Below are 11242 nucleotides of genomic sequence, written 5' to 3'. Positions count from 1 at the left end.
GAAATTGGGCATACCTTAACGTGAACTTTTGTGTCAAAATGCTTTAAATCCATTGTGATAACAGTGTCCTGCAGAGAAACATGAAGGCAAAGAAACTACTTTCTGTTGCTACTCATGAGTTGGAGCTTGTACAGACTATTTAGAGTAAAGAATTTAACGAAATTCACAATCAAAACCATCAGAACAAAGTAACCAAATGTTTAAACAAGTGAAACGTCCATGCTTGTCTTCACAAGAAAGAATATATAGAAAGAAAAAAAAATAAACGTGGACACTGACAAGGAGAACGAAGTGGAAGAAGAAGATAAACAAGTATCACTGATGTTTGAAAGTCACAGGCAGTAGACACCATAAACAGCCCAAAAAGAAAAAAAAAAACATTTGGGCTTATACAAATGCACAGTTTCAGAATGGTCCAAGCAGACCAGTACCTAGTTAATGAACTTGCCGTGGGTGTGTATCATCACCTGACACCAAATAAGGATTTGGACCTATGAAAAAAACCTTGATCCAATTCCCACGAGCAGGTTGGTAAGACAGAAAGCAGCTATTCATTCCTCAGCAGAACAGGCCAAACATAAACCGCATCAGAAAACCTCTCCCTCACTGTCCACGTCAGTTTATTCACAACACTGCTACTGCCATGGGAGATCTCTCTTTCTTCACTTCCGAGACTACACTATACAAGACTAACATTATATACAACCGCAAACCTTTGAAAAGCCAAACCTTTTACATCTAAGTTATTTGTTCCAGAATAGTCCTCTTTGGCTGTAACCTGATTGAACTTACCACCAGGTAGCTCAAAAAGATTTGCCCCTGACCATTGAAACTGTCAAATTCTAAATCCCTAGCCTTAGCGGCTAAAATATGAACTCAGGTACAGCTTTGCTCCTATATCAAGTGCAGCACCATCCCCACCTGCCGCATACACCATTACAGGAACAGATGAAAGAAGTCGGACAGTTAGTGGGAAAACAGCAGGATCAGTTTTATTTTCTTCCAAATTGCCGAGCTTGCGCTCAGGCTGACCCACTTTTTTTTTTCCCGAGGTAGTTTTTAACTCATGATTGCCATCCCCAACAGTCACTTTCCCACAATTGATGGAGCTAGTGTTTATGACATATGCAACTTCTTCAAGGGGTCGAAATTTTCCAGGGCTACCCCTCTTTTGGATCAGTTTATTAGGAAGTAAATTAAGTACCAAAGTTGAAGTAATCTCAAGCCAGTCAACAATTAGACCCTCAACTTCATCATAATATATCCGCCGCTCCATCTGCAATTCAACAGATATAATCATAAGATATAATACCAAATTAAATTAAATAAAGAAGAGAAGAATGATCAAAGTAATGGAAGCAGAGAGAAGTATTTACAGCAAGCTTCTCAACATAGACAGACATGAACTTGGGCCCCAGTCCCAGAACTCTTGCATCGGAAATTAAAGCCTGCAAATGACACCAATGGTGAGAAAGAAACTGAGAAGATCTGCCATAAAGATTTTTTTTTTAATGGAAATCTGCCATAAAGATGCGATAAAAAGTTGATAAGTTACATATTAATTGACAAAATTTAAACTGCGGTGCAGCAAAAGTACCACTTCTTCTTATTTAAATTCCAGTTTTTCATAATTCCTAATGCCAAAGCAAAAAGAATCAGCTCGATGCTAACGTTAATCTAATATTTCCACAGAAGAAAAGAAAAAAACTCAAGGAGTCATTGCCAGGAATCCTATTATTGTACAGGTCATCACAGTAGCTCATATGTACAAACAGAAGCATCAAGCCAAGAGATCTCTTTAGTTCTTATCTGTGAAAGAAGCAGCTTAGGTAGCAGAACCCAAACACATACAAAATATACAGGTGCAAGCCTTAAAAGAGTACAGAGGAAATATACTACAAGCCACTACACACATAAAGGGCTGGAATACACCACATCAAGTGTAAGTTTGTCACTTCTCTGGTTGGTGCTAAGTCCTAAGGTTGGTTTATTAAAGTGTAAATCCTACACTTTTTTTTTTGTTTTTTGAATCTTGAACCCCTGCTGAGACTTGAATCCAAGATCTCACTCCATTGAGCCAGTTACGCTAACAAATAAAAATTGGTTTTATGGAATGACCCACAATACTTTCTTAATAATCACATAAGTTTTGGGTCTGAATAAGATCCCCAATGTGAAGTTGCAGACATTTATAAAAAAAAAAAAAAAAACAGATCCAACAAACCCTAGATGAATATCCAATAAAATATTCGACTATGTTCTGAAGTGAAACTGAAACCAAGAGATCCAGATATCTTAAATACATGGTCAAAAACCACATCGGCCTAAGTTTTGTTTAACCTGCTGCTCACCTAATTTTTTGACTTTCCCACTTACGGTCTTTTGTCAAGGGGTTAGAGCTTCTAGACGAAAATTTTCTTCCTCTCTTCATTTTCCATCCAGTATGTATCAGTCAAATTCAGAGCTCCTTTCTTTCTTCTCTCTCCCTTTTTTTTTTTTATGAAATGTGATTTTACTAAGAGAACAAAAAAAGAGCTAGCTCTTGACAACAAGAGATTGCAAGGAGAATAAAAAGGAGCGCTCCCTTCAATCTCCCACTCGGAACAAAACCTGTAACAGATGATCGTCTTAATACTAGTCACACTGGTAAGGCTGGTTCTTTTTTTTTCATTATCATCTTCTTGATTCTCATCCTTCGCCCTATTAATAGTTCTTGTTTCCTCCTTTATAGTCAGCATTTAGGAACTTTCTCCTCCTATCTGTACGAAGGGAAATATCGGTTGCAGAGGCTTTTGAAGGGGATGGTTTGAACTTGCACCCTAGAAAGGGTCTCTCTGATACTGAGGCATTGGAGGCAAGCAATTTGATGGAATCTTTGCAATCCTGCAGATTGAGGCCTTCAGTTGTTGACAAGATGATATGGTGGCTCGATCAAAGCGGAATTTTCTCCGCATCCTCTACTTACAACTTCATCAATGGTTGGTATTCAAACCAAAGGGATCATGAGATTTTCTTTTCATGATGTCTTTACGCCCTGCCAAATATAAAAAATTTCGTATGGAGCGCCTGCCAAGGAAAGATTCCCACGGCAAATGTGCTCAGAAGAAGAGGACACCCAGCTATTGATCCTCTCTGCTTCAATGCTCTTTCTCGTGGAATGTATGGACCTCCATCCTCAATAAGACGGGGTTGCAATTATGTATACCAGTTGATCTGATTTCATTCTGCAAGATGCTCATTGGTACTCCCCTTTCTGGGCTTGGAAAGTTTATGATATCCGCTAGCACTGGTTTCATTCCATGGGGGCTTTGGAATGAGCGTAACCGGAGGCGTTTTGATGCTAGAAGTAATTTTGTGGTAAGGGTTCCTTACAAAGAAGTTTTTCTCCTCCTTTGCTGGTTCATCTATACATGATAATTGGAGCATCATTGCAAAGATGCGGTGTGGAACCAAGATCCCAATCATGCAGGAATGGACCCCCCCTAGAGCCTGATTTCCAAAAGTTAAATTTTGATGGTTATTCTCTAGGTAATACCGGAATGGGTGGTTTTGGGGGTGTTATCTTGGATTCCTCAGGCAACCAGTGTCTGTCGTATGCTAGTCCGTTAGGCATTGCTGACTCAAAGACGATTGAGCTCCAAGGTCTTCTCAATGGGCTCCGTGTTTTCCGAGACAATTATAGTGGTCCTCTTCACATTGAGGGGGATTCGAAGGTGGTTATTGGTTGGTGCGAAAATGCATCTTCCCCCCGTGGCGGCATTGGGATTCTCTTCGGGAAATTATAGAAATTGCTTCTCAATTTTCTTGTATTTGGTCTCACACTTCGAGATCTGCTAACTCGGTGGCAAATGTGTTTGCCAAGTCCGGAGCAACCTTTCAATCTCTTGTTGTTAGGGATTTGCTCCCTGTTTCTTTGTAATTCTTTTTGTTAATATATACATCCTTTCAAAAAAAAAAAAAAAAAAAAAACAAACTTCTTGTTTCTTGTCTTCATCCGATTAACGTTTCTTTTTTTATTGGTATATCGTGTGGGCTTCCACTGTTTTTACAAAGTTCCACCACAGCCTCCCCTCCCATCCATGTGCTTAACCATCTCCATCACAAAAAGAAGGCTCAGAACTCATCCAAGGTGTTAATCCAGTTCACATCATAGTTTATCAAAAAATCATTTTAGGCCAGCAATTTTTCAACCAAGCTTAGAACCCTATTAGACTGGCCAATCTCTTTAGGCTTCTGTTAGTGACTTGCTAAAATTGGAAGGCTAAAGTGATTAGACTCTGTTCAACAGCAAAAAGATCTTTCTCTCTGCCTATAAATTTCATATGTTTTATTTTCCTTTTTTGACTTTTTTATTTATTCTGTTTCGGGTTTATTTCCATTTTTTGGTTGTTTTATTAACTTTAGTTTCAAGTTTTCAGAATCAGATAGTATCCGCATCCAGATATCGACTGGCAAAGTTGGATCCAGATAACCAATCTGATATTTTTCTTTCTACTTTCTGGATTTCAGAAATCCAGAAAGTTGTAGAGCAGTCGGATCCAGATAGTGTCATATCCTATCTGAACCTGGTCTATTTACAGCCTTAATTAGTATCCCAAGAAGACAGATCAAACACCTAAGATGTCAAATGTGCAAAAAAATTGTAGTAGCTGCATCAACAAACAGGAAAAGAATACTAGCATTTCAGGACTCTCGGCTGTGAGCACTTTAAACTCTTCAGACATATTGACAAGGTTCAGTCAAGTTCGTCACTGATAATCATGAACATATTAAATTTTTAAATGGAAATCATACCAAATTGCTGGCTAGTTTTCTTAACTGCCCTGCTGAGAGATCTACTGGACCAGAAAAAAGGAAGTTCACACAGTTTCTCCTCATGGCGATCAACATATTCCATCAGAGCCTCCTCTCCCTTGAGTACATGAATCTTTTCCTCCATTTATCTTACCAATTGCTAGATCCATGTCTTTTTTCTTTTGAAAGTATATTGCTAGATACATGCCAATGTGCCTATATTTATTTCCCTCTACCAGCACCGTGGTAGCACCTAACTGGTGCACTACTAAGTAACTGTTGGACATGTCCAAACCATCCCAAATGACTTTCATTTATTTTTACCCAACTATCCAGTGCCTCAAATATTGGCAAACTAAGTCTCAAAAAGAGAAAGAACAGAAGTAACATTAAGAATGTTCACGCCATGGGCCTGATCCTTCCACAAAAGAAACTCGGTGCTCCATATGGCCATGCAAAATTAAACTTCAACAAAATTAGCCAAAAATTAAAGAAGAATAAAAGCCATGACCAAAATACACCAAGAACAATTCATGCAGAACTGTACTGACATATGGAGTATACTGTGCAGTGAACATAGGTTAAGGCGTACAAAAAAAAGGACCAGAATGTACTGCTTGACAAAGATAAAATGTTGAATCCTGTGACTGTCCTCACGGATAAAGCAAAGCTAGAAAACTTTTGCCTGACATGATGGAACCAACAAAATAAATAACTGTGACTTAAGCATAGTCCACAAGCATTGGCCTGACTGCACTCTAAAATATACTTAGAAGATAAAGAAGATGGCACTTAGCAACAGCGAAAGAAGACTGAAAAAAAAAAAAAAAAGGAGAAGCAAAGATATGTTGTACCTTTTTTTTCCTCAACAGAGTCCACAGGCAAAGTTTGGCACTTGCCTCCTGTGCACGTTTGCTAGCCAACGTTTTGATATTGGAATAAGTGGTAAGATCTGTCAGAACTTTAGTAGTAGGAACTTCGTACGTCAATGCAGAAGCTAACAAGGCTTCCTTGCCTAGTTTTGATTCTGCAGTTCCCTTGTCAAAATGGATTCCAGTAAAGCAATTTTTAACAGAAGCACCAGTTAAACCTCCATTATAACTGTCGCCTCTCATCTGAAGACACATTCTTTCAGCTTCTATAGCTGCAGATAAGGTTCGATGAACAATAATATCAGGATATCTACGCAAAGGAGAGGTAAAATGAGTATAAAGTGGAACGGCCAATGAATAGTGGGCCCACTCATTTTCTTTTTCTTTCAGATCGCCTGAATTGAAGTAGACAGCTAACTGCATTGACCTTGAAGCATAAGAGAACAAAATATCAAACATAATTGGGTCACTTTTAAGCTTTTCCCTTATCTTCAACAAAGAAAGATGAAACTGGGCAGAAGAAGAAGTATCTAATTCAAACCCATGTTTGCCACAGAATGCTTCAAATTCTTTAAGTTTCCGAAGGTTAGGTGCTGGATGCCTGCGCAGAAGAGCACAATCAGGGAAAGCCTTAGATATCACTTCTGCAGCTGTCCTATTTGCCAAAAGCATAAATTCCTCAACAAGATAATTTGAATCCATTTGGTTGGAAAATATGCTATCATATGGCACACCGTGATCATCAAATAAAAAAACAAGTTTGGAGCTTTCTAAACACAAAGCCCCGTCTCTCAATCGATTTTCTTTCAACTTTTTGGAGATCTCGTGAAAGCTTCCAATAGATTTGATAATGTCTGGCCACCCAAACCGGCCATGCATTTTAGGACACCCATCCTGAGAGTCATCAAGACATCCAGCATCAAATGACCCATCAACTATGGTCTGCACCATCGAGTATGAGAGTTTGCAACAAGACCGAATCACAGTGCGACCAATCCACTGATCAATAATATTGCCTTCTTGGTTGATTTCCCATATCATAGAAAAACCCAATCTGTCCATGCCAGGATTAAGTGAACAAATGTCTTCTGAAAGCTGAGGTGGCAGCATTGGTAACTTATGCTGTAAGAGATAAACACTACTAGAACGGATTTGCGCTTCCTTATCTATACTTGTGCCAGGCTGAACAAAATAAGACACATCAGAAATGTGGACTCCAACTCTGTATCTGTCATCAGAAATTCTCTCAATTGATAGTGCATCATCGAGTTCACAGGCAGTGGAAGGGTCAATTGTAAACATACAAAGATCCCGAAGATCTATCCTTTCTTGCAGTTCTGTCACTGGCAAAACCCATGGGATCTCAGGAACACAAGCCAGAGATTCAGAGGAAATTTTACTGCTACAAATATTATTTTCAAATATAATTGCAGCTCTATGTGATTCAATTTCTCCACATCGCCCAAAGACATACATTACTTCTGCTTGTGGTAGGGAACTTTCTTCACTCCAATCATCAATTCTCGCAGCCATTATTTCTGCCCCAACTGTTTCATCTCTCTTCTTCAGCCTTTCCTCAATGTAGGCTGGCATGCTTCTCACTGGAACCATCATTTTTGGCAATCTTGAATCAGTGGGGATTAATTGAATGTAATCTTCCGCACCGAATGATATGGGATTCCGTGTTTTCTTCAAGATCTGCCCATTAACGTCTTTCTTGTACCCTTCTTTATAAGACATGAACTGCTTAACACTCAGAAAACCTACAACAGACTCTCGACGAGATGACTTATCAAGGATTGTCAGAACATTACCAGTAGGTCGTTTTGATGGGAAGGCACTTAACAGAGCACATAACTCTTCCACTGCAGTCACAGAACCTCCTTGTTCACAGGGTCCACCATTTGAAGGAGACACAGTGGATGAATGCTGCCCATATGACCCATTACAAGAACTTTTATCTCCATTTGCCATATCCAAATGAAGCAATTCACCAGAAAACTTTGACCCTTGAAGCAATGTATTTCCACGCAAAGAATATTCATAATCAGAATTCACATTTTCTTTCCCTTTACAATTATCATCCATCATATCTGTGACATCAGAGACCACATTAAAATCATCCATTGGTATAGAATTTCCAAGACGACCAGTTTTCATACGGGTCCAGGAGGTGTGGGGCTCCAACATAATTGCCACAACGTCACCTTCAACCTACAGTAACCAAGACACTTCCGTTATGCTTGCCTATCACACTTTAAAACTATAAAGGAATAATGGATTGGGTTTTGGCTCAATGGCCACATGAGAACGCTTCTAGTCTGAGGCCTTGTGATAAAGTTTCACTAGGGTATAGAGTTCCATATTTAAAAAACTATATATAAAGGGATAAAGGACCAGAAGGAGTAACTCACTGCTCTATTTTGAGCCACTATTCCACTTATGAGAATGTCAGTGGGCACTCCATCTACAGTGCAATAAGCCTGGAAAACATATCCAAAAATTACTTAATTCAATGCCTCAATTAAAAAAATAAACAAGCAAAAGAAAAGAAAAGAATCAAGTATTCCATATAGAATAGGCTCACCTCAAGCCTATTATGAGCATTCACACGGAATGATGCTCTAAAAGCAGCTCCTCTCTGAAAAGGAATGAGAAAATATATTAAACTTGCTTACGTTAAACTCCCCGGCTAATAAATCAACGTGATATACTCTCCAATAATAATAGAACTGAATTTGCAACAAACAGGAAAAGTACATTTTACATTTCTCGAAGAAAGGGTTCATGAATAAAACCCTGTTGCAATGAATGGTAAGATCAATCTTCAAAAACATGGGGAAAAAAAAGATGAATGGCAAGTTCAATTACCATCAGAGTATTGCTCACTCAATAGAGGTTTCAATCCCTAGAAAGCATATGATATAGAATGCACTATAAAAGCAAATATTTCAAATGTTCTTAGAAAGGAAAAAAATTAAAATTTTAAATTTGTATCAACCGAATTCAATAATTCCTGATTATGTGATACAGTTATATAAGGATAATAGTAATGTACAGCAGCAGACCTCCATGCTAATAAATGGTAAATTTTGCCAACAAAAACACATGAAAACCAGATGGATCTAGAGCCAATCAAGGTACTAAGATTTAAGACAAGAATTGAGCCGCTCTTTTTTTTTGAGAGGGCATGGTGCGATTCGAAGTCATGACCTGACGCTCCTGGTTGTAAAGAGAATACCATCGGACTACACGGCCTTAGGTAGAATTGAGCCGCTATTAATCACCCAGTTATATTGAATCTTTAGGTTTTGACCTACAGTAATTTTTTAACCATTGGCACATCTGGAATGAAAGTTCCACCAGTCAACCAGATTCATGGGATAAAGTACAAATAGCTACGATGTATCTGCTAAATACAACTTCCAGTAGTCACAAAATAAATACCAGAGGTTCAAGCTGAATAAAATACTACAATCTTGCAGGCCAATACTTATAAACAACAACCTGCAATGTTCCTGTGCTTACCCAATAGCATAAGTTAATGAACACGGAGCTACCCTTCTAAGAAATTCAAAACTAACCTCAATTGCCATGTTAGCATCCTCAATCGACCAGTGAGAAGGAAAATACTTCTTTTGCATCCTATCAGGATCTCCTTCCCTTTTTGAAGGTGAACAATTGACCTTGCCACAACTAAAAATTGGCTCTGGGCAAGATCTGAAATTTAAAATGGAAGATTTGCCCTCAAGAGGAGATGGAGAGGAAAATTGATAGGACCAAGTGCCAAGTTCCGCTGCACTGTTGATGTGCATAGTTGGAAGTGAACTAAAAGCAACATTAGATGCAGTAACTGGTCCCACCGTGCCCTTCAAAAAAGACGATTCTGTAAAGCCAGGTACGTTGTTTGAACTGCTATACTTTCCCAACACTTTGCATGCGTGCCCAGTGATTCCATCAGTCGAACTACAACCAATTCCTGCACGGAACAGATAAAATGGGGCTTCTCAACTTTAAACCTCCAAATCAACAATTTCAAAAAGAGAAACTAACAAATTTATACACAGGGAGCCATAAAACAACGTGAATATCAGATGATAAGTCATTATCCAGGATTCAGCTATAATGCTAAAGAATTATGATCATCCACAATTTAATTTGTGGGATTTTACACTGAGGAAGCACGGAACACAGTAACGAAGAAGTTCCTATCTTCCAAAACTTCCTTCCTCTAGCCTTCTAATTCACTTCCCAAAGAAGGAAGACTAGAAATAGATAACGTTATTCTGTTAACACTTAAAAGTTAAACAACAGAAATTTTTCACGTGATCCCGGTTGAAGAAAACGGGAGAAGAGGCCCAAGTAATATTTGAACATCCGAAGGACATCGTAGAGCCTGAGAACAAATACTGATGTCTTATTGAGAAGAGCACCATGGGCTTAGTCAGGTGCCGAAAATTTTCCACTTGCCAGGTGTCTAAAATTTTAGACTTAATCAGGATAAGAGCTTCGCAGGGTATTCAGAAGCAAGAGATAACAACAACTCACAACGATAATTAAACAAATAAAGAATAGGCTACGTATTGGACTATTAAATGTATACAGAACAAAATTAAATTTAGATCAGAACCACACAAAACACCAAATTCGTAAAAAAATGAAACTTTTATTCAAAGAAAAAACAATGAACCTGATAGTGGCGGAGGCGTACTCTGCTTGGAGCGACGATTCGACCGACGCGTTCTCTTCTTTTTCTCCTTCTCCTTCTCCTTCTCCTTCTCCTTTTCCTTCTCTCCTTTCTCCACAACTACAACTGACTGATGGTGCAGCTGCTGCTGCTGCTGCTGCATCGCTCCTTTCATAGCGAACCCAGAGCCCCAACGAAAAGCAAAAAAAATTGAACAAAAAATCTAAAAACAAGAGAAAATTATAAATCTACCCTAGATCAGTAACCTAATCCTAGTCTCTAAAAATCCCTTTTCCCAGCTTTGGCTCTCTTCCGCTCCAAAAAACCACGGAAAGCAGAGCAGCAGAATAAAAAAAAAAAAAAACAGGGATACAAAGCGAAGAATCAAGAAGCAACGAATAAATCAAAAGAAGTAAAAGAGAGAGAGAAGTGAAGAGGGAGGAGAAGCAAAGAAAACCGAAAAAACAAAAGAGAGAATAACTGAGAATAAGCTTTGGCGAGAGAGCACTCTCTTCCGTTATGGTTGAAGAAGAAATGTCATGATTGGTCGGCTGGAGTCTGGACAACAGCGCCGACTCTCGGTTCTCTTTTTCCTTTATTTCTTTTTTTTTCTCACTCTCTTTTGCTTTTTGCTTCTTCACGAAATCCCGACGCCTTTTTTAAATACGAGTGCGATCGAAGCCATGTGGGGCCGGAGTTTTTCACGGTATAGATCGTGAAACGTGTCCTGTTAATTCCTTGTTTATATGGTTGGTGTTGTTATCGTGCGCATCTCCCGACTCGGAGACAGTGACTTAACTGGAGTTGGGTTACATTTGTAAAGCGATTGACCTGATCCATGACGAGAATTCGGGTTTTCCAACTAGGGGTAGGCATTGGATCGGGTTTC

At 38.9% G+C, this 11242-nt stretch overlaps 1 protein-coding gene across 2 annotated transcripts; it reads right to left on the bottom strand.

Moving 5' to 3' along the window:
* Positions 1–292: 292 nt before the first annotated feature.
* Positions 293–10916, bottom strand: LOC137940434 (DIS3-like exonuclease 2). Of its 2 annotated transcripts, none has more exons than XM_068785496.1 (7): positions 10357–10916; positions 9251–9645; positions 8254–8307; positions 8081–8149; positions 5649–7880; positions 1377–1448; positions 293–1276 (listed from the first exon to the last, which is right to left on the bottom strand). In XM_068785496.1, exons 1-7 carry the CDS (start codon positions 10526–10528, stop codon positions 857–859), a joined length of 3414 nt encoding a protein of 1137 aa, XP_068641597.1. In that variant the 5' UTR covers positions 10529–10916; the 3' UTR covers positions 293–856. The 2 variants fall into 2 exon arrangements, with proteins under 2 accessions (XP_068641597.1, XP_068641598.1); XM_068785497.1 differs by having other exon boundaries at positions 10378–10916.
* Positions 10917–11242: the final 326 nt, after the last annotated feature.

This window comes from Aristolochia californica, unplaced genomic scaffold (genome assembly GCF_029961685.1).
Source record: "Aristolochia californica isolate CCGP_79_NKW_82.1479 unplaced genomic scaffold, dmAriCali1.0.hap1 SCAF_9, whole genome shotgun sequence".
Taxonomy (NCBI): domain Eukaryota; kingdom Viridiplantae; phylum Streptophyta; class Magnoliopsida; order Piperales; family Aristolochiaceae; genus Aristolochia; species Aristolochia californica.
The sequence above is the reverse complement of the archived record's forward strand: the minus strand, read 5'-3'. Positions and strand labels throughout refer to the sequence as shown.